The sequence below is a fragment of the Hemibagrus wyckioides genome, linkage group LG27 (genome assembly GCF_019097595.1).
Source record: "Hemibagrus wyckioides isolate EC202008001 linkage group LG27, SWU_Hwy_1.0, whole genome shotgun sequence".
In the NCBI taxonomy this organism is placed as follows: Eukaryota; Metazoa; Chordata; class Actinopteri; order Siluriformes; family Bagridae; genus Hemibagrus; species Hemibagrus wyckioides.
In genome coordinates this window covers 10,871,139-10,894,127 of record NC_080736.1, presented here as the reverse complement: position 1 = coordinate 10,894,127, position 22,989 = coordinate 10,871,139, and the positions used below count along the sequence as shown (strand labels likewise).

Genomic DNA, 22,989 nt, shown 5'->3' with positions numbered 1-22,989 from the left:
TCCTTCTACGCTGTTTTTTCTTCACTGAAAACATTTCCAGATGCCTGTTATTTTTTCTGGATTATACACCTGGAAATGGTTTGGAATAATGATTTGAAGCATCTCTGATTTACGTAGGATGGAGCTGCGTTGCGTGATCGCGGTGATCCGCCATGGAGACCGAACACCAAAACAGAAGATGAAAATGGAAGTCAGAAATCCCATGTGAGAGGCCATGTGTCACTGTTAGTGAAACACTATTAGATCCATCGAGACACACATGCTGAGGGATTTGTCATTGTGTTGTTGTTGTTGTTTTCACAGGTTTTTTGAGCTGTTTGAAAAGTATGGGGGTTACAAAACCGGCAAGCTGAAGCTGAAGAAACCCAAACAGCTTCAGGTATCAGGCAGCATTTACTTCACTTACTGGTGTATATTTTTCCACATGTAAATGATACGCTATATAGAGACTGGAATAGACGTTTTTAGTTTCTTTATTTCTTGTATAGCTCATTGAAATTCTTCTGTTCTGTATTGGATGTAGTCAGGCAGTTAGATCATAGTTACTGTTTTACCCCTCAGGAAGTCCTGGACATTAGCAGGCTGCTGTTATCAGATTTGGGGCAGCACAGTGACTGTGAGATCGAAGAGAAGAAGTCAAAACTGGAGCAGCTTAAAACCGTTCTGGAAATGTGAGTGAGAATCTGTTTAGATCTTAGCTGCTTAGATGGAAACGTTCAGTCTTGCTGGAGAATATCAAAAGTGTTTTCATGAAATCTTTTACATACTGCAACTAGAGAACAAAATCTACATCTACAGAGAGGCATATAATATAATGTAGATTGTGGAAATTCACAGAATTTTGGAACAATAGCAAGGTGTCCCATTTTGCCTATCTGCTACTCTGTTCTAAATTAAGTCCAGTAATTAGCCATCAGAACTATGTAAAGAAAACTAGTAAGCCCTAGTTTGATCTAAGAAAGAAAAAAAAATCATCATATACTATTATAAGGAGTGACAATTTAGGTGCATTGGTGAAGGCCACACCATAGTCAATCAGAGGGGCTTGGATAAGGCTGGACAGTAAATCTTCTTCCTGACATGAGGAACTTGACCAATCTGGTGTCCGTTTTTTCATTTACACTAATCTTCTGTATGTAGGTATGGTCATTTCTCTGGGATAAACAGGAAAGTGCAGCTGACTTACCTTCCCCACGGGCAGCCTAAGACTTCCAGTGAAGAGGAAGGTACAAGAGAGCTAAACTTTTTCACTCTGTATTTCTAAATTGATTGCATTGTTTCATCCATGTGACATGAAGCTTTTGGTGTTGTTCCTCTTACGAGCAGACACACGGAACGATGGTCCGTCCTTGCTGCTGGTATTAAAGTGGGGAGGTGAGTTAACTCCAGCGGGACGCGTACAGGCAGAAGAGCTGGGTCGAGCCTTCCGCTGCATGTACCCTGGAGGACAAGGTACACTTCTCTTTCAGCTTTTCTTTTTTTCCCTGTGCTGTTTCTTACACAGTTCTGGTATCTCTCCACATTTCCTTTTTTTATGATCTTTCTCTCGTACACTTTATTCATTGTTTTGTTTTCTCTTTTTGTTGCTCCCTATTTCCCCATTTTGGGCTAACATTACTTAGCAGATACTTCCTCCCACAGTACAAAGACATGCTTCTAGGCTGATTGGAGTCTCTAAATCGCCCGTAGTGTGTGATTGCGTGAGTGAATGAGTGTGTGTGTGTGCCCTGCGATGGGTTGGCACTCCATCCAGGGTGTATCCTGCCTTCATGCCCGATGACGCCTGAGACAGGCACAGGCTCCCCGTAACCCAAGGATAGATCGGATAAGCGGTACAGACAATGAAATGTCTGCAAATCATGTTTTTTAGATCATTTACATTTATTATAGGCATAATCATGCTTTTAAATTCATATCCATTTTCTAATCCTACTATCACACACAAAAAATTAATATATTCAATTTAATTTATGTAGCACTTTTAACAACAGAAACGATCACGAAGCAGCATTATAGGAATACATATATATAAATTCAGGATATAAAATATAATTTTTAAATTAAAATCCCTAATGAGCAAGCCAGAGGTGATTGTGCCAAGGAAAAACGCCCTAAAAGAGCCTTAAATAGTTTGTTCTTAGTTTATTAGTGTATTTGCTTGCTTGCGATATCATTTTTGAGAACTTGAGAAACTTTAAATCCAGTGCAGAGATGTAATAAAATTAAGTTTTCTGTTTATTTACCTTTTTTCCTCTTGTATTTGTATCTCTGGATTATTAGACAGTAGGCACAGGATGTGAGTCCCCTCTGGCTATGGTAAGAAGGGCTTGGAGCACTTTGGATTCTTTGGACCCTGAAATGATTAACTGGCCTGCTGCAATGTTTCCTCTATTCCCATATTAACCCAAAGCTGCATCCATCATCTCCATTCACTAATATTCACTGAAGTGTACATCAGTGCAGTATTGATATTCAAAGTGCCCCCTGTTTAGAAACTCTAAAAACTGCTTGATTAGAGAAGTATTCACCCCCTTTTATGGATCTAAATTAGGACTAGCGTTGAGTTTTCGAGAGTGCACACGAAATATGTTAAACTGGATACACCCCTGTTAATTGTAAACCCACATTGTGGAGAAACAGGTTGTTCATCTTGCTTCTGAATATTACAAATGATGAGAATTGGTTCTTCAGTATAAATTCTATGGTAAATAGTGTGAATTAAAATTTTAAAGATTTTGATTGATTGTCAAAATATTACCCTGTGGTAGGAATTTGATATTAAAGTCAATAAAATATTTCATGTCACAAGAATTCCTTTTATCATGGGCTGTAGTACTGTCTTGATATTAAATAAAGTTTCTACATATTTACGTGTAGCTGTAACCTATCGAGTGAGTTAACATCTCTCTCTCTGTGCAGAACCATAAACCATGTTCACTCTTCTTGTATTTATAATGTGGGATGATTATGTATAATAAATCGATTTGTGCTCTAGGGGATGTACTAGAGTATGTAAGTTTTCTGTTTGTTGAGATCTTACCTGCTGAAATATTCTGATCTGCTGTATGTTTTTGTGTGTAGGGGATTACGCTGGCTTTCCGGGCTGCGGCCTACTTCGGCTCCACAGCACCTACCGCCACGACCTCAAGATCTACGCTTCAGATGAAGGCAGGGTCCAGATGACTGCAGCTGCCTTTGCTAAGGTATTAAATTGCCGTTCAGTTAATAGAATCTGTGTGCATGTGTGTGTGTGTGCGCAGACATAATTTTTTTGTAACTTGCCTGGTAGGGGTTGTTGGCACTGGAGGGAGAGCTGACACCCATTCTGGTACAGATGGTGAAGAGTGCTAACATGAACGGTCTGCTGGATAATGACCTAGACTCACTGAGCGGCTGTCAGCAGCGTGTCAAAGCCAGGCTTCATGAGATCATGCAGAAAGACGAAGACTTCGTCGAAGAACATTTGGACAAGGTGAAAGCTTTTCCCATCAGACAAAAAATACTCTGAACCTGTCTGTTAGTCATGCCACATTATCAATATTAAATATTAAAAAGCATTTATTTGTATGAGTTTTTTTAATGTTTACATGCGTTGTAGATAAAATGCTGCTTATAGTATTGTTAGGTATGTTGTATGTATGGAGTAAAACCCATCATGGCATGCTGTTAACAGGAAAATAATCAACCATGACAGATAGATAGATACAGACTCCTCTGACCTTCATCCTTTCTCATGATAAATCTCCTTTGCTGCTGTTAAAAGTACATCCAAATGAATGTCTCAAGCAGAAAGCTTCAACATATTGATAGTTATACATTTTCTTTATTAAATAACAACACACTTTACATCAGATTACGATTAGGTTTAGATTGTAAGGAACGTCTGACATTATTAATTAGATGTTGCTATATTAGAATAATCACCTTAATATAAAACTGTGATTTACTGTCAGAGTCACTGTTACAGAAAATGATCCCCCTTTGTCCAGTGGGATTCAAGAAATCAATAGCACTGTGGGTTAAATTGATATGCAGCGTACACATACACACTGCTATTCTTGATTTTTTCCCACTCAGCTGGTTCCAACAGGGAGCCCCTCTATGGTGAACTCTATGAAAGCTGTTGAAAATCCAGTGAAAACATGCAACAAAGTCTACAGCCTTATCCAGAGCCTCATTTCCCAAATCGAAAAAAAACTTGAAGATCCCAAATCTGCAGGTTAGTCATTCCTTCTGAATACATTGGGGTATTCACAAATCAGGTATTCAATAGGGTCAGCTATTATGACATGACAGTGTGCGTAATATAAAATAATTGATATTGTGAATGATATTATCTTTTTTTTTTTTTTTTGCATGTTAGAGAAATACATTGTGTTGTCTATTTACACCGATCAGGCATAACATTATGAGCACTGACAGGTGAAGTGAATAACACTGATTATCTCCTCATCATGGCACCTGTTAGTGGGTGGGATATATTAGGCAGCAAGTGAACATTTTGTCCTCAAAGTTGATGTGTTGGAAGCAGGAAAAATGGACAAGCGTAAGGATTTGAGCGAGTTTGACAAGGGCCAAATTGTGATGGCTAGACCACTGGATCAGAGCATCTCCAAAACTGCAGCTCTTGTGGGGAGTTCCCGGTCTGCAGTGGTCAAAAGTGGTCCAAGGAAGGAACAGTGGTGAACCGGCGACAGGGTCATGGAACAGCCAAGGCTCATTGATGCATGTGGGGAGCGAAGGCTGGTCCGTGTGACGCGATCCAACAGACGAGCTACTGTTGCTCAGATTGCTGAAGAAGTTAATGCTGGTTCTGATAGAAAGGTGTTAGAATACACAGTACACGAAGGTTCAGGGCTGTTGTGGCAGCAAAAGGGGAACCGACACAATATTAGGCAGGTGGTCATAATGTTATGCTTGGTCTGTGTATTTTTATTGCAGCATTTTAGCTGACACTTTTGGTGAATTTAAAACGCAAGGATCTTATTGTGTACTGTGAAACTGAACCTGAGAGATTGTCGATTTTATATTTCCACCCTTTCCTGTAATTCTCAAATAAGTTACAACTAAAGCACTCAACAAGTCAATAGAATATCATTTAAAATATTTGTGTGAAATGTGGTAGTGTGATTTAGTGTTGTGAAAAGCACAGACACCACAAGCACAAGGATTAATGACAAGGGTGTCTTAATTTCCCTCAGATCTGCAGTTGTACCACAGCGAGACTTTGGAGATGATGCTGCAGCGCTGGTCTAAACTGGAGAGGGACTTCTTCATGAAGAGTGGACGCTACGACATCAGCAAGATCCCAGATATCTATGACTGTGTGAAGTATGATGTTCAGCACAACAGTTCCCTGGGCCTGGAGGACACCGTGGAGCTGTTCACCCTGTCACGAGCGCTGGCAGACATTGTAATACCACAGGTACACCCTTCATAGTCTCTGGTATCATTATTGATTCATTCTTGGTTGACATACACTATGTTGCCAAAGGTTTTGGGACATTACATGCACATGAATGTAATATGGAGTCATCCCACCCTTTGCAGCTATAACAGCTTTGACTCTTCCGGGAAGGCTTTCCACAAGGTATAGAGTGTGTTTATGGGAATTTTTGACCATTTCTCTAGAAGCGCATTTGTGAGGTCAGACACTGATGTTGGACGAGAAGGCCTGGCTCACAGTCTCCAATCTAATTCATCCCAAAGGTGTTTCTATCGGGTTGAGGTCAGGACTCTGTGCAGGCCAGTCAAGCTCCTCCACACCAAACTCACTCATCCATGTCTTTATGGAGCTTGCATTGTGCACTGGTGTGCAGTCATGTTGGAACAGGAAGGGTCATCCCCAGCTGTTCCCACTAAGTTAAAAATATCTTGGTATGCTGAACATTAAGAGCTACTTTCACTGGAAGTAAGGGGCCAAGCCCAACCCTTGAAAAAGAACACCTGACTGGGTGTCCCAAAAATTTTGGCAATATAGTGTATGAATTTTATTTTTTTTTTTTTGGATGAGCAAGTCTTCGAGTAATTTCAGTTCAAAAAACATCACATGCTCATTCTTGCTTGATGTCTGTTTAGGAATATGGCATTAACAAGTTAGAAAAGTTGGAGATAGCATATGGCTACTGTCTGCCTCTGATCAAGAAGATCCAGCTGGACCTGCAGAGGACTCACGAGGACGAGTCCGTCAACAAGCTCCATCCACTGTAAGCTTGTTTTATGCACATAGATGCACATTTTTGTCTAAAAACCAAAGAAGGCACACAAAAATAAAATCGATTTTAAAGGAAGGTTGAGCTGTTTACTGTCCGTGTTTATTCCTATGTGTTCTCTTATCCCAGGTATTCCCGTGGTGTGCTGTCACCAGGCAGGCGTGTAAGGACACGACTGTATTTCACCAGTGAGAGTCACGTCCATTCGCTGCTTAGCATCTTCCGCTACGGAGGCCTTCTGGATGTAAGTTATATATTCACTGAGGCTCTTCTAAATCTGAGACTGAGCCATTAAGCTCAGTCTGAAACATTAGCTTCTGATTTGTCTTAGGAGGACAATGACCAGCAGTGGAAGAGGGCCATGGACTATCTAAGTGCTGTGCCAGAGCTCAACTATATGACCCAGATAGTTATCATGCTGTATGAGGACAACAACAAGGTATTTTCTGTTCTACCAAGCTAGTGAAACAACTCTGCAGACTCAGGGTAATTTTATCTGCTGTTCTAAATAGCATATGAGTCATTCATACATGTGTGTTTCATACACACAGGTTCACACACATACCTTCTGGCTACTTGAAACTCACTTTTGATGAAAGCTCTTATCTGTCATAAGAGTTTTGGGACATGAGAGCTGTCCTTATGATCATTAAACATAATTTGTGATATTCATGCAAACTGAGTGGTTACTGCTTTACTTTTCTCTTGAAAAGTAGTTTCCATTCTATAGCTCATAAACATAAATGATACAAATTCAGATTACCAAATATCTTTGATTAAAGTGCCCGAAAAACTGCCCCTTGGCTTAGGCTAGGTGAGGTTTGAGATAGCAAGTTAAATGTTATTTTACCCATAATGGGGTAGAAAAATAAGGTGTAAAGTATTTCTTTGCATATACAATCCAAATTTTTTTTTACAGTTCTTATAAAATAGATCTTTACTGTGTTGCAGGACCCCTCCTCAGAAGAGCGCTTTCATGTTGAGCTGCATTTCAGCCCCGGGGTTAAAGTGTGTGAAGAGGAGAACACACCAATGGGCTTCGGCTTCCGTCCTGCTTCTTCTGAGGTAAGCTTGAGTCACTCTGAATTTCTTTCAGACAAGTGCTGGTTAAGAATCTTTGATTAGACGTTATACACTGACCAGGCATAACATTATGACCACCTGCCTAATATTGTGTTGGTCCCCCTTTTGCTGCCAAAACAGCCCTGACCCGTCATGCACTGTGTATTCTGACACCTTTCTGTCAGAACCAGCATTCACTTGTTCAGCAATTTGAGCAGCAGTAGCTCGTCTGTTGGATCAGATCAGTCTTTGCTCCTCACAATAATGAGCCTTGGCCGTCCATGACCCTGTCGCCGGTTCACCACTGTTCCTTCCTTGGACCACTTTTGATAGATACTGACCACTGCAGACCGGGAACACCCCACAAGAGCTGCAGTTTTGGAGGTGCTCTGATCCAGTCGTCTAGCCATCACAATTTGGCCCTTGTCAAACTCGCTCAAATCCTTACTCTTGTCTATAATATATCCCACCCACTAACAGGTGCCATGATGAGGAGATAATCAGTGTTATTCACTTCACCTCTCACTGCTCATAATGTTATGCTTGATTGGTGTATGTTATTTTGTTGTAATACTTTTTGTCCTTGTGTGTGGTTGTGTTTTTCATTGTGTATGGTTGATTTTTATTTTCTTTAGAATGACCAGAAGCAGACAGATCCAGGAAGTTTAGAGAACCTTGTGCAGGATGAACCAGATCGAGCGTTACCTCTATCCGAACCTGTAGGTGCTCAGCGTAGATCCCCGCTGATACGAAACCGCAAGACTAGCTCCATGGAGGTACAATCTTCACAACCTCATCCATCTAGTCTTCCTTGCACTTCCACATCTTTGTTAATAGAATTAATATCTGAGTAATCGTTAGAGTTAATACATGTACTTCTTAATACACTGCCTAAACACATACACACTCTTTGGCTGCATTGGACTGTATGAATTGAAGTCTCTGAAATTGTATCCTATTTCTGTAATTTCTATTTTTAGAGGTTTATGCAACTGACATATGAAGTATGTACTATTGTGAATGACTACAATCTGATGTAATATATTCTTTGACTTAATAGAGTTCACCATCACACTTAAACATTTATCACACTTGGATTTAGAATAGAAAATGAAGCAAAAAATAGAAACTTCAAGTGTCATTAAAAAATGGCAAAAGAAAATGATATAACATGCGAGTTTGTGATGCAGGCCGATATGTATGCATATTATATAGTATATATTAGTTATACAGTTGACACATCAATGGCATTATTATAAAAATAACTCTCTTTTTTTAAAATTTGATTCTTGTTCAGGTCCTCTCAGAAAGTTCGTCCTCTAAAGCAGCGAGCTATCGCCTTTTCCCCTCATGCTCACGCCAGTCTCCGGAGATGAAGCAGAGTGGATTAGGTTGGTATCATATGTCTGCCGGTCTCAGTTGTCCATGCTGCCTGGCCTCGCTCTCTCCCATTCTGTCTAAAGAGTTTTGTCTAGATTAAGTTTCTGACTCACCACCCCCTCAATGACCTGTACATTCAGGTCAGAAAAGTCATGTCAGTTCCCTGAATCATATACAGACCACTTTCGACTGAGGTGCTGGGAAATGGCTGTCATTTAATCTTTCATGTAATTGATCTCTCATGAGTTCAGTTATGTCTACATTGGTACTGTTTTCACATGAAGGCTAAGTTTTGGTGTAAACAAACTGATTACAAAAGACATTCATACCTCAGGGCTTTATTTATCAATGCAGTAACATCTTGGCCATGAGATTAATATGAAAAATATTATCCTGTATGTTTTAAAAAAAAATCACTTATTACGGGCCTGGTGGACTGATTTAGATACTGACACTGTGTGACATCCAGTGGTTTCAACCATGTTAACAAAATAATAGCATGTAGTGTAGAATGAGTAACTGTATGCAAGTTTATAGACGATTAATTGTAATGAGCATTAATAAATTCACCTTCAGGTTCATATTGACTTAGAATTGATAATAGTTTATTGAGCACAACTTAAGCCTAATGACCGCAGGTTGGCTGGTCAGGTATTTCACACATGCATTTTGTCTAAATCTGAATAACAGCATGTGTGTGTAGTGATGACTAACTGACATAGTTCTCTAACCCTCCTCTACAGGCTCTCAGTGTGCAGGCCTCTTCAGCACCACTGTTCTTGGGGGGTCCTCTAGTGCCCCCAATCTGCAGGATTATGCCCGCACACACCGCAAAAAATTCTCCTCTGGCAGTTTGACCTATAAAGATGGTATGTGCTCATACAAACTGTTCTGATTTCTATCCAGATAGAGATTTCAGAGGTTACAGCACATATTTCAGGGCCCATGCTGAAGGGTTCTTAGAAACAGGAATATTTCAGGGTTTGTAGATCAAGATCTTTTCGTTTTTAGATCGTTCAGGCTCATTCATCCGTCTTTTTAACACTGTCCAGTTTTAATATTGTGTAGCTCTTAGAGTATGTACAGTCCATGCCATTCATCTTTCATGTCCCATGTTTGTCTTTCCTTCACACAGCATCGTTTTGTTTTTGTTTTTCCTTTTTGCTTCATGCTCTTTTGAGTTAGTGGAATATTCCACATAAAGCGTCATCTCCAGTCAATTCATCAGTAGTGGAAATTTTGACACAGTATTGAGAAAGTTATTGTCGCCAGATCCACTAGAAGTGAGCTTTGAATGGAGAATTAGGTTTAATATAAACACCAGACTTACCTGAATACCTAAGATTATATTATACCTCTTATAAGAGGCTAATTTATATCTGACATCTAGCAGTTATTAAAATATCTTTTAATTTTATTGCCTTGTGTGACACATTTACTGGTCTATAGATAAAATCGGACTGATGATAATTGTTTGCTTTGTTTTACAGTGTTTTTTTTTTTTTAATACAGACCTTTAGAGAGATACACCCCTTTATAGACCCTTCCAGAACATTCCTGTATGTGGAGAACATTTTTATCCACAAGGTGGCAGTGTGACATGAGACACTGTTCTCACCAGTGCCATTTTATAGGCCAGGTTTTCCGTGTTCTAGTATTATAGTAACTATAATGTCTGTGAGTTCATCTGTCCCATGTCCACTGTGATGTTCATTCCAGTCTGTGGTGAACCTGTGTTCCTGTACTCAAATGTGAACCTCTGTGTGATGTGGTGTGTCTGTGTATACGATCTTTGTTCTCTTGTTTTCACTGTAATCTATAGCAGTGTCCTCTGAAGATATGTAAGGTAGTTTTGCCCTGTGTGTGTGTGTGTGTGTGTGTGTGTGTGTGTTTAAGATGGTTAAAAATGATCTTCACCATTTTAATAAGTGAGCTAAGTGGTCCATAGGGACCTGAGACTTTAAAATTCAGGAAGTTGAGTGAAGTTTAGCCATGGTAGCAGATCTATGAAGCTTTTTTTATTTTGTGTCTCTATTGTGGGGTGGGATTACAGCTATCTCTGGATCCATTTATGTACGTTGATCTTATATGAACAGAAAAATGAAATGGACTCCAGTGTTTAGCTTCAGTGACGAATCATACTGAACACTGTGCTAAAAGCTGCTTCTCTTGCTTGCCCTCAGTGACTCTCTAACTGTGTCTTGCTGTAGGTTTTAAAGTAGCCTAGAGCCCCTCAGTGAATTCCACCTCTTATTCTTCCTAATGTTCTCTGAATGTCTCACGCCTTCAGCACTGTGTAACTCAGACAAGCCCCCCCCCTTATCCTCTACAGGTTCACTCTAAAAGATGGTAACACCAGTGACCTTTTTTATTTCCTCAGAGTTGTTGTCTATGCCGGCAGTAAAGCGATTTTCTGTGTCGTTTGCAAAGCATCCGACTAATGGTACGTCTGCTTCTCTTCAAGTATATTTCATCTTTCTCTACCTTCCTTGTCTTGCATGCCTTTGGAAAAAAAAAAGTCTCTTAATCTCTTTAGTGCTTAACGTTCTTTCAGTTTAACATGGTCACTGTTGTACTCCCTCCATCTCCACAAATATCTCTCCGTCTCGGTCCACCCATTCATCTGGACGCTCGCTCTAACACCACTGTCACATTCTGTTTATAACACCCTGCATAACAATGTCACTCTTACCTAATGATCTCAGTGTTGATGCATTTCTGTTTTATTTCTTTTTTTTTTTTTTTTTATACAACAGTATGATTAGTTTCTTGAGATATGTAAAAGTGCTGGAGGGGTGTGTGTGTTTGTGTGTATGTGTGTGTATGGGGCATTAATGAACCCCAGTTGGCATATAACCTCATGACCCTTTACCCTATTAGTAAATGTAGTTTCTCACAGGTTACGCTTTCTCTTATCCAGTACATGCACAAGCTGAGCATGAAACTGACCTGTATGCTAACCATGTCCTGTTTTTTTTTCCATTGGGTTGCATATAAGGAATATGATTTGAGTAATGAGTTCCAGGTACCTATCTCTTCTGATGAATCATAGCCCTGCCCACAGAGCTCTCATGATTATTATGTGTTAATAATCATGGTAGAATATTCTGTTGTTGCAGAAGCCTTTCTTCTATCAATGTTACCCTAAAGCTATTATACTGCTTTTAAAATTGGTCATTTTAAAGGTTTGCCTTCTATTTTTTTGACCAGATCATTGCTAATTTTGATGTATTAATTAATATCATGCAACTGAATATTGAGGAATAATACTGACCAGCCTGGGCTAGGAGTAATTTGGCTTCTTCTTCTTTTTTTATATTCAGCACAATAGGCTAGATTTATCTACAGACATGTGCCAGTGATTCATCTTTATGATCCATTTGTCCTTAATTGTGTTTAAATAGTGTTTATATCCTGGCCAGAAGAAATACTCTTCTCTTTTTGGCAGGTGTACATTGATTCCTTCCATAGGGACACCTTAAGTAAACCTCATCAAATCCTGTATAGACTCATAGTGTAAGCTTTTAGCCATGTAACCATGGCAACAAGCATAAATGACTGTTTAGGATATCTGTACATTCATGCTTCTCTTTTGCTGGTGCAAAAAACAAATGACAGACGAAAAATCTTTATCAGTCTTTGTTTGGATAACGTAAAACATGGAAGAAGAGAGAACCCGCTGAATTAGTGCCAAAGATAGTGGCAAAAATAGGTCAGTTCTGAATTTGGTAACAATCATTATGCAGATGTTCTTATACGTGCTATAAGCATCATGAGGCATATTAATATATAATCTATTTATCATTAATTTAGTCTCTGTGTAGATCACTGTGTTTCATATACAATATATTTCCTTATATACTCCCAGCATGTTGTAGATTCATAATGGCTGTGGATTGCAATCTTCTAGTGCATTGTTGATTTTCTAGTGCATTGTTGACATTAGAAGAATCCACTTACAGGAATGATTTAAATATAAGAGTGATACGAGTGTGGTGCAATGCTGCGTTGGATCTAATATCTCTACAGTACAGGAGCTGTGCACTGCTTTGTATCTATAGCACATTTCAGGATTTGATTAAAGATATAGTTGCTGCATATATTACTCTTCTCCCTCTCTCTCTCTCTCTCTCTCTCTCTCACACACACACAAACACACACACACACCACAAGCCACACACTCCCTCTGAAGTAGGCTGTGAACCCACACAGTACAAGCACTGTACATATGCGATTTTATCAGCCTACTAATGCGTAACAGTCCAATGGATATTCATATTAAAGCCTGAAACGTTGGCTTGATTTCAATTCAGAATTTGACACATTTTCTGATTTAATCCTGTCATTCTGTGAATGCACCCTAACTGCCACTACACACATCTTGCCACTCAATTGATATCATCTTATATCATATCATATTATATTTCTGATGATTTAGTAACAGAAGCTTTCACACAGGCTGTTTGGTAATGGTCGGGATGTGTGTACTGAATCAGTAGGATCAGACATGCTGATATTCACAGCAATGACATCAGAATCATATTAAGCTTCCATGGCATTATGGCTATTTGTAGGAGTGGTGTATCTGACAGTGTTTTATTAGTTTTGCATGCTTGTGTGGTGAGATTTTGGCAGTTACAAATGAAGACACATACTTTTAGTTTTGTGTCACTCTTTGAGTTCTGCCAGCTGTATCAGAAACAGTAATATTAGTCAGTTATATAGACAGTTTATTACTGCTTTGGAGTTTCTAGTGATATTCTGAGATCTGTTTGATAAAATGAATTGGTGTCTGTTTGAACATGAGTTACACTACATTACCAAAAGTTTTGGAACACCCCTCCAAATCATTGAATTCAGGGGTTGGGCTCGGCCCCTTAGTTCCAGTAAAAAGAAATCTTAATGCTTCAGCATACCAAGACAATTTGGACAATTTCATGCTCCCAGTTTGGGGATGACCGCTTCCTGTTCCAACATGACTGCACACCAGTGTACAAAGCAAGGTCCATACAGACATGGATGAGCGAGTTTGGTGTGGGGGTACTTGACTGGTCTGCACAGAGTCCTGACCTCAACCCGATAGAACACCTTTGGGATGAATTAGAGCGGAGATTGTGAGCCAGGCCAAAACTGGGACGTCTGCCTTTACATGTACATGAATGTAATATGGAGTTGGCCCCGCCCTTTGCAGCTATAACAGCTTCAACTCTTCTGGGAAGGCTTTCCACAAGGTTTAGGAGTGTGTTTATGGGAATTTTTGACCAATCCTCTAGAAGCACATTTGTGAGGTCAGACACTGATATTGGATGAGAAGGCCTGGCTCACAATCTCCGCTCTAATTCATCCCAAAGATATTCTGTCTGGTTGAGGTCAGGACTGTTCCTGGCCTGTTTTGCAATGGCACAGAACTATCCAATAACAAAGTCTGACATTTAATCATTATGTAAGGAATTTGCTTTATACAGGACTTTTATACATTTTCAATCTCTTTAGGCAAACTTATTTTGTTTTTCGTGCTGCACTTAAATTAGATCATTACCCAATACCATCTTTGCAGTAAGGCAAGACAAGCAAGGCTGAGCAAGATTAAAGAGAAATTAAATCCATTTCCATATCATTTTGTTCAAATATGTTTATAGTTTCTTAAGGTTGAGGTTTCAGAAAATGATTTAAGCAGGAAACAATTACATTAATTTAAAACCAGATTTTAGTCATTTTTAACCCGCTATCTGAGTGACTGTAGACATTGTAGAAGTATTTTTGAACATTTATGGATATGACAATATCTTCTTAGAATTAGAAGTGTGTTTAAACAGATTAAAGGACACACACTGATGCCACCCTCTGATGATGGATGATAGTATTTAATTCTATGATCCGTTTATATTTCAGTTATGTTGATCAAATGAATCACAAAAGTGAAATTCTCACAAGAAGATACATCACCTTGACTTTGCTGGAGGAGAGAGAATAAGCAATGTGAAGAAAGTCATGACTGAGGATTTCAGGACTTTTTTTTTGTTTTATGATGAACGATGAGGATTTTTTCCCCCCTGATTATTCCAGTTAAATATTTCACTTTGTTGCATGGATCCATATCCCTTGTGGTCTGTTCCCGTATTGGGTTAATCCAAAGAACTCAACTCTGCTACAGTCTGCTTTGTTATGCCATTAGTGGTTTTGGTTCATTGTATGAAAGTTTATGGGGCTGAACTTGGCTTTATACCCCATGGCTGTTAATGCCCTTCTTAAATATATGCAGTTTTAAAAAGCAGCCCCTCCTCCAGATTTATCTTTTATCATAACCCACTCCCATCCTCCTCCCTGCTCTTCCACGCTCTGCCTCTTCTTCCTCAGAGCTGCTAGAGGAACAGCAGGTAGCCCAGCTGCTCCGGCGCTTCTCCACAGACCCAAATATCCTCCACTCGCTCTTTCTGGACAGCACTCTGGCCCACCACCTCCACCAGTGCTACTACCACCTGCGCCTCTTCCGAAACTGGCTAATCTCCGGCCAGGACCCTTTAGAGTATCTATACGGTTAGCCCTGCCGCAACATAACGTGCCCTGGCCTGCCTTGCACTGTGCTGCACTTCAACTAGCGTGTCAATGTTGCCCCATCTTTGCCTTTTATACTGCTTGTGTTGAGCATGTGTAATGCTTGCTGGTTTTTTTGCTGTTGTTTTGCTTATTCAGCAAATGAGTAATGTATCCTAATACGGCAATTATTTTTGTGGTCCAAGCTTTCAGACCTGGATGGTGTTTGAAGTGTCCTTCTTATGAGTGTTGACTGTACAATGTTTGCTGCATGTTGGTGGAGTTGAAACTCTGCTGCATTGAGCGGTATGCCAGTTTGTGTTTAAATATTTGAGCAGGATCAAATGAGGACCAGGGATTAAATGCTGTATGTCATACACCTGCCAGATGATACTGACTGAAGTGAAGGTGGGAGAATCTGTTCCATTTCAAATGGTTCAGGTCTGCAATTGTAGATGCAATTACTCTAATGGGTTGAAGAAATAATTCAGTTAAATGTGAAACTTACCCATTTTTTTTCCACTTACACCAACCATTTCCAATTATTTAGACTGTGATTACTATCTTACATTTGCTTTTTTTTATTAGTTTTGCATTTGAGCTACAGGCTAATACTGATTAAAAAAAAAAAAGTAAAGGAAATATATCATAACCAAAATCTTGTCTGTGGATATAGTCTTAATGAATCATTAGCCATTAAAAGGAACCTTGCGGAACCCTTCTGAGTAAAAGAGATCGCTGTGGAGCCTTTCCTGAACCTCTGTAGGATTCTGCATACAGTGGATATAAGAAGTTTACCTACCTTTGTTAAAATTCTCACTCTCCACTGATTGGGATAGCGGACCAAAAGAATTTCCAAAACAGAAGATCAACCAGAAAACCTAGCAACATTTAAAGGATCTCCTAAAATATCTGGCAAGCCCTGATCACTTTCTGCATGAATAATATTCAACTTGTCTGGGTAGGGTTGATAGATGGAAGCCCCTGCTTTACCAAAACAAAATGCTCTGGTGAGCCCAAAGTGGAACTTTTTGGACATAATTCTGAAAGATACAAGACAGAAACAACAAGACCCAAAAAACACCAAACCCACAGAGAAGCATGGTGGTGGCAGCATCATGCTAATGTATGGTCCTGCTTTTCTCCAGCAGGGACTGGGGCTCTAGTCAAGATTATGGATTGCTCCAAATACCGGCCTCCTGGTGGTCCAGCGGCAGGGTCCCGTGCTTTGGTTCCACGGTTCAATTCCCAGCCAGGGCGCTAATCCTGGCACTGAAGAGTTAACTCTCAGTGCCAGTCCCAAGCCCGAATAAAAATGTGAGGGTTGCCTCAGGAAGGACATCCAGCATAAAACCTGTGCCAAATCAAAACAGGGGTGTATAGACTTTTCATATCCATTGTACAGATAGGGGGTTGCTCAAAAGAATCATCATATTCTTCATTCAAATTGTGTCATTAGGCCACAACAAAATTAAATAAACTTTATGAAAAATTTTGCATCCTAGGAAAGATAATCAAATTGCTGAAAATATTGTTTAATGTAGAGCTACTTTAACTAGTCTTTGTGTTAAGAAACAGAAACAGTTTTGTAGTATATATTTACGGAAAAGATTTTGGTTCAGATGGACTTCCATTACTCATTTGTGTGACTTGTTTTAACCTCGCTATTAATTCTCACTCTGTTTATTTAAGCATCTAAATAAACTAAAGGACTCTTAAGAGAGTCTATTTTTTGCCCTCGTGGTTGATTTTGTGTCATTTGGTAGGAACAGTTGCAGCTTCTACTACATGTAGTGTTTGGTGAAGTTCTGTAGATATAACATGCTTGAACGTGTGTGAGAATGGTTAACACAATCTCTTTTAAGTTTTGAAATCAAGTTGTGTGTGTGTGTGTGTGTGTGTGTGTACGTGACAGACGTCACCTGTGATCCTCTTACTAACAGTGTGTGGTGGAATGTAATGGTGTGTGGGTGTGTAGTTTATGTTCCTCACACACTGCTGTGTCTTGCAGCTTACACAGATAGCATTATGGGTACACTGTGCTCTCTTGTCTCTTCTGCTCTGTAGGATTTGAAGGCTGCTCCATGGTGCCCTCTATCTACCCACTGGAGACGCTGCACAACTCTCTGTCGCTCAAACAGGTGGACGGGTTCCTGACGGCAGTGTGTGAGAACGCAGGGGACTCGCACACCAGAACCACTAGAGGTTGTGGCTGATGTCTACAATCTAAGCCAAATATTAACATAATATTAACATACTCTGTATGTTTAAACCTGTCTGCTGTTCTCTACAGCTCTCTCAGCCATGTTTGACTCTCAGAACCAGCCCTCGGTGGACTCGTATATTCCTCAGAGAGTGTTGTCCACCTCTGCGTCTCTGCGCCAACGCTCTGAGCGTCCTCCCTGGTGTGAGTACTGAACCACTTGGGTATCCTAACCTTCAAATGCACCCATAGTCTTCTCACAAACAACTCTTTCATTTGCATGTTAAGCCCCATCAGTGTTTTCCTCAGTTTCATAATGGTGATGATACTTCTCAATTTAATAATACTGGAGATATGAATACGATAGATTGATAGCATAAAGATGAATAAAATGTAGTGAAGTATACACCGATCAGGCATAACATTATGACGTAACGTGAATAACACTGATTATCTCCTCATCATGGCACCTGTTAGTGGGTGGGATATATTAGGCAGCAAGTGAACATTTTGTCCTCAAAGTTGATGTGTTAGAAGCAGGAAAAATGGACAAGCGTAAGGATTTGAGCGAGTTTGACAAGGGCCAAATTGTGATGGCTAGACCACTGGATCAGAGCATCTCCAAAACTGCAGCTCTTGTGGGGTGTTCCCAGTCTGCAGTGGTCAGTATCTATCAAATGTGGTCCAAGGAACGAACAGTGGTGAACTGGCAACAGGGTCATGGGTGGACAAGGCTCACTGATGCACATGGGGAGCAAAGGTCGTTGCTGAAATTGTTGAAAAAGTTAATACTGGTTCTGATAGAAAGGTGTCAGAATACACAGTGCATCACAGTTTGTTGTGTTTTGGCAGCAAACGAGGGACCAACACAATATTAGGCAGGTGGTCATAAAGTTATGCCTGATTGGTGTATAATACCCTTTAAGTGTTGTTCTGATAAACCCCCTTTTTGTTAAGCGAAAAATTTTGAGTTGTTTCACTAGGAAGTAAGTTACTTTATGGAAGAAAAATGTTGTGTCCATATCACTTTGTTAGAAGACTGACTGACTTGTTTGTTTTTAACTAATTGCAGCATGTGGTTTGTATTTGTTTTGTTAATTGCAGCATGTGGTATTTATTTGATACTGTGGCTTACAGTTTTGATGTATTAGAGTAGTACAGGTCATTGTGTGTGTTTTCTATGCAGACAGCAGCGGTCCTTCCAGTACAGTGTCTAGCGCAGGTCCTTCGTCCCCAATCACGGCGGACACCTCTCCTCGTTTCAGCTTCAGTGAGAAAGCGGCTCTTACACCGCAGAGCAGTGAGGAGATCCACTCATCCTCCCATGTTGCCAGCCAGCCTGCTCTTCTGTCCTCCTCCTGTCATCCTTCTGACCCCCAACCCCAAAGTCCAGACCGACCTAATGACGTCACCATGGACAGCACTGCATCTTCAGACTCCTCGCTTCCAGAGTGCGAACAAGCCACTGAGGCTCAGAGAACCACTGAAGCCGAAACAGACCCCAGTTCTGATCAAGTTGAACTCAGCCTGGCCGTGGAGTCCTTCTCTAACCTGCCTGAATCTGTGACTGTGTCTGTGCCGGGTTCTTTGCCCGTGCTCCTGGAGCTGCGTGAGAGCAGTTCAGAGGCTGGCTCCAGTACCCAGACTCCCCTGAGCCCTGACGAGCCTGAAGAGTTCTTCAACACCCAGGAGACAGTGGAGGTAGGCTTGACATCAATGCCATTTTTGATGCATAAGATGGTACAAATAGCTTAAATAAACTGACATGTTCTTTAACATTATTTGGTCAGCTTGTGTCTCTGATTGGCACATTGTAATTTAATCCAGTTATTTTATCCATTCCTGGAACTTTTTAATCAATGCTGATGTGAGCACCACTGATGTAAGCTAAAATATTACCCAGTTAGATTTTTGGCTAGAAACCACAGGCATGATGCAAAAATAATATATTTCTTAATAATATATAATTAATATATAATAATATAATTTCTTAAAAATAATATATTTTTGCTGCTAGTGTCTGGTATAAAGGGCACTTTGGTTAACATGACAGTGCAGTTGTTATTGACTTAAGACAAGATCAAAACTGAATAAAGTCTAGTGAAGCTTTAATTAGTTTTTAATTATTACTTAAAAAAATTCCCTTCAATCATGTTCAGGTAAGAAGAATTACAGGTATAAATGCTGGTTGTTCACCAAAATTCATTCATCACTCCATCCACATCTCATTCGACTCGTCTGAGAACCAGTCAGTGCCCTAATGGTTAAAATAAAATAACTGAATCTATAATGACTGGTGAAAATGAGTGTCTTTTGTGCTGTGTTAAGAATTTCTCCCCAAAATAACAACATATCTATGTTTTATGCCATCCTCAGGTGGACGTGTGGAGGAACGGCACACGGAGCCTCCCTCACCCCGGCACTCCTGTAGAGGTCGGCGCTCCACATGCCTCCGAGTCCTGAAGACGATCGCCCTCTCCACAGCTTGCATGCTAATCCACGCTAATCCTTCATGGTGCCTCAGTGACTTCATGTTTAGTGCTGTACACCTGCTGTAAGGTCCTGGAGGTAAAACAGTTGCCTGCACAGACATTGTGGACGTAGAGGCTTACATTTCCCGCTGTAGCCTTCTACTGAAATCATGCATGTCATTCGTTTCAGTGTGAAGTCGTAGTGCTCCTCTCAGAATTAACCGTACCACACATTTCCCCATCACATTGAGAACTCTGTCTGTGAACCTGCCTGTGACTTTCTGTTAGTGTGGCTATAAAGTGCAATAGAAAAGGACAGTGACCTGGTGATCATCTCTGTAAGGTGCACTGAATCAATGCTGTTTGTAATTTTTTTCAAACATCTTGGCATTTCCAACAGTTAAACCCACTTTATCGGGTATGGTTCTTGAACTACATCAGCAGCTGGTACTTTATTGATGCAGTGGGCTGCTATTTTGCAGACATTTCACAGGCCACCTTTTTATTTTTCTGCAAATTTACTTATCTTACCTAATACAGAGTGTGGACAAGGACAGGAGATTGATGTTGTAGCCTACTGACGATTTTTATTTATTTAATCTGCCAAAGCTTTCAATATGACGGTCATAACTTATTAAATGGTAAGGAGCTACATATCTGTGTACTATACATATATTTATCAGCTAATGCAAAGCATATTTTTAATATAGAAAACGTAACAAATGAATAAAATTGTCTCATCTTTTATCAATTTTATATTTTTCTAAAAACATACCAGTACCACAGTTTTGACTAAGGAGTACGTTCTTATCACAACGAATTCAGGTTTATTTCCCTCTAGCTTTGTAGCCGTCAGCTCTTAAATAAAAATTTAAAAAAAGCTCATTTTCTACCATAGACGCCTGTGCCTGCTTATCTCAGCTGACGTTTCTGACATTTTTATTTTCTTATTTTTACTGTACAGTACAGAGCTTACCAATGAAACGATATTATTTAATGTCACTCAGTAAATATGCTGCTGCTCAGATGTTTGCACTGTAAACTGCTAGACTGACCCAAGCAGATGAGTAATGAACGTTGAGAGTAGGAATATTGATCAAGTGCATTTTTGTGTGTACAGTTAAATGTCTGACTAGAGCTTTTCTAATAATCTTCGACTGACCTGTCTGTTTGTCTAATACTACTAGTACACCAGTGTATACACAAAGTGCACATGCACAACCAGCTGGGGAAAATTTGCTCTACTGACATTTCATTGTCAACATCCCAGTAGAAATTTCCACATGGGTAATGTATTGAGATGATTAGAAGACTATTTTGAGTTCGTGTTTATTTGTTTAATAATCACTGACACATTAAACCATTTTAATTTCACTCTAATTGAGGTGTAGTGCTGCTGGTGCTATGTTTCCGTGTAGTCTTTATATAATAAGTGGTTTTTCCAGTGTTCCAGTACGTATCCTTACAAATGTTCAGAATAAAAGTTGATGTATGCTACTCTGTGTGTCTTTAGTTAGTGTCTTTTAGAATGAAGAGGGCTGATGTGTGAATTCTGTGTGCTTGTGTGTAATAATGAGCTTCGTGCAGGTTACAACCTAGAAAGAGTAATAATTTAATAATTGATCCTGAATACTTGCCTCGAATTATTATTATTATTATTATTATTATTATTATTATTAGTGTCATAACAACAGTACGATTCCACTGATGAGGCCTCAGCTCAAGTGCCCATCCTTGGCTCGCAGTCATCCTTTCACTGGAACTAAGGGGCCAAGCCCAACACCTGAAAAACAACGCCTGTATTTAATGATTCAGAGGGGTGTCCCAAAACTTTTGGCAATATAGTGTAAAAGGTTCTTATACTTCTCTAAAGCTGCTTTGAGACAATGTCCATTGTTAAAAGTGCTATACAAAAAAATTGAATTTTTCTATAATATTAGGACCACATTAAAGACACCATCTCCAGGCTGATTTTTATTTCCCACTTCACCCCTGATACTGATAATCCCATCTCAGTGTTGCCGACCAAAACGCTGCATTTATTGTTGCTCACAGAACAGCGAGGCTCTGTTGTTTATTGGTACAGCCCTTGTACCCAGCACTGGACTTTTACCCAAACACAAGAGCTTTGTTCCTCCTCATTCATCTCTGTGTAAAAACAAAACAAAGCAAAAACACCCATGTAGGATTGGGGTGTGATTTGCTCGGGTGAATAATAGTGATCCAGCGACCCAGACTGTGATATCGTAGTCTTTTGTATTCAGTCTTTGCCAAGTGAATTTGTGTAGTAGGTGGGTGCCAACACTTTCGCTGTACTAACAAATGTTTCCCTTGTTTATGTAAGTGTCGTGTGTTTGGGTTGTGAAAATATTCTGTGCCGTTAATAGGTACAGAATAATAGTGTAACACCACGTGTTATGATAATGATGATCGATGGTATACAAGAGAAGCTGCACAGTTTAGGATTTTTCAGATAAAAGCTTGAATAAAATATTGTTTCGTCTCCGAGTCTGAGCTTGTTGTAACAAATGTGCAAAATATGCTTTTGGATTTTTATTTTATTTATTTTATTTTGTATCACTGTGATCTTGTAACCATGACATATCTGATGTTCCTGGATCATAATGAATAAGTTGCCTATTCATCTAACTACATTTAAGGGAACACAGAAGTCCGTCATCTCCTCTATAAAAGACGATCTGTTTCCATAATATGATTTACTACTCTAGTCACACAAAAGTGAATTTTCTTTCAGCTTATGTACGTCTCCTTCTTTATCAGTGCCTTCTCATCGAATTATTTATTATGCCCCTGTACTTTCCTCAAATCCTACAAAGCAAAGATCTATCTTTAAGATCTATCTATCTATCTATCTATCTATCTATCTATCTATCTATCTATCTATCTATCTATCTATCTATCTACTGTATCCATCCATCCATCTATCTATGAATCCATCCATCCACCCATCCATCTATCTATCCATCTCACAACACTCCAACCTTTCAGCTCTCCCATAATCTCTCTGACTGACCTACTGACCTCTCAGCACTGATTCCTTTCTCTAAAAGATTTGGCCTTGCTTTCTAATAGAACAAAACCTGTGCGATTTCAAGAGCAAGAATCC

At 39.7% G+C, this 22,989-nt stretch overlaps 1 protein-coding gene across 4 annotated transcripts in view; it reads left to right on the top strand.

The window, feature by feature from the left end:
• ppip5k1a (diphosphoinositol pentakisphosphate kinase 1a) overlaps positions 1-21,236 on the top strand; it is a 30,767-nt gene extending 9,531 nt beyond the window's left edge. The window contains exons 11-32 of one of the 4 annotated variants that reach the window (XM_058382385.1): positions 118-204; positions 304-379; positions 562-671; positions 1,141-1,226; positions 1,327-1,452; positions 3,082-3,203; positions 3,290-3,472; positions 4,078-4,219; positions 5,202-5,425; positions 6,079-6,206; positions 6,342-6,456; positions 6,544-6,651; positions 7,164-7,277; positions 7,910-8,050; positions 8,572-8,665; positions 9,398-9,523; positions 11,035-11,097; positions 15,012-15,191; positions 17,256-17,393; positions 17,482-17,595; positions 18,578-19,092; positions 19,768-21,236. In XM_058382385.1, the coding sequence (XP_058238368.1) occupies positions 118-204; positions 304-379; positions 562-671; positions 1,141-1,226; positions 1,327-1,452; positions 3,082-3,203; positions 3,290-3,472; positions 4,078-4,219; positions 5,202-5,425; positions 6,079-6,206; positions 6,342-6,456; positions 6,544-6,651; positions 7,164-7,277; positions 7,910-8,050; positions 8,572-8,665; positions 9,398-9,523; positions 11,035-11,097; positions 15,012-15,191; positions 17,256-17,393; positions 17,482-17,595; positions 18,578-19,092; positions 19,768-19,854 (3,079 nt within the window). In that variant the 3' untranslated portion in view covers positions 19,855-21,236. The remainder of the gene's footprint in view (positions 1-117; positions 205-303; positions 380-561; positions 672-1,140; positions 1,227-1,326; positions 1,453-3,081; positions 3,204-3,289; positions 3,473-4,077; positions 4,220-5,201; positions 5,426-6,078; positions 6,207-6,341; positions 6,457-6,543; positions 6,652-7,163; positions 7,278-7,909; positions 8,051-8,571; positions 8,666-9,397; positions 9,524-11,034; positions 11,098-15,011; positions 15,192-17,255; positions 17,394-17,481; positions 17,596-18,577; positions 19,093-19,767) is intronic. The other 3 variants (XM_058382386.1, XM_058382387.1, XM_058382388.1) reach the window with 3 other exon arrangements.
• Positions 21,237-22,989: the final 1,753 nt, after the last annotated feature.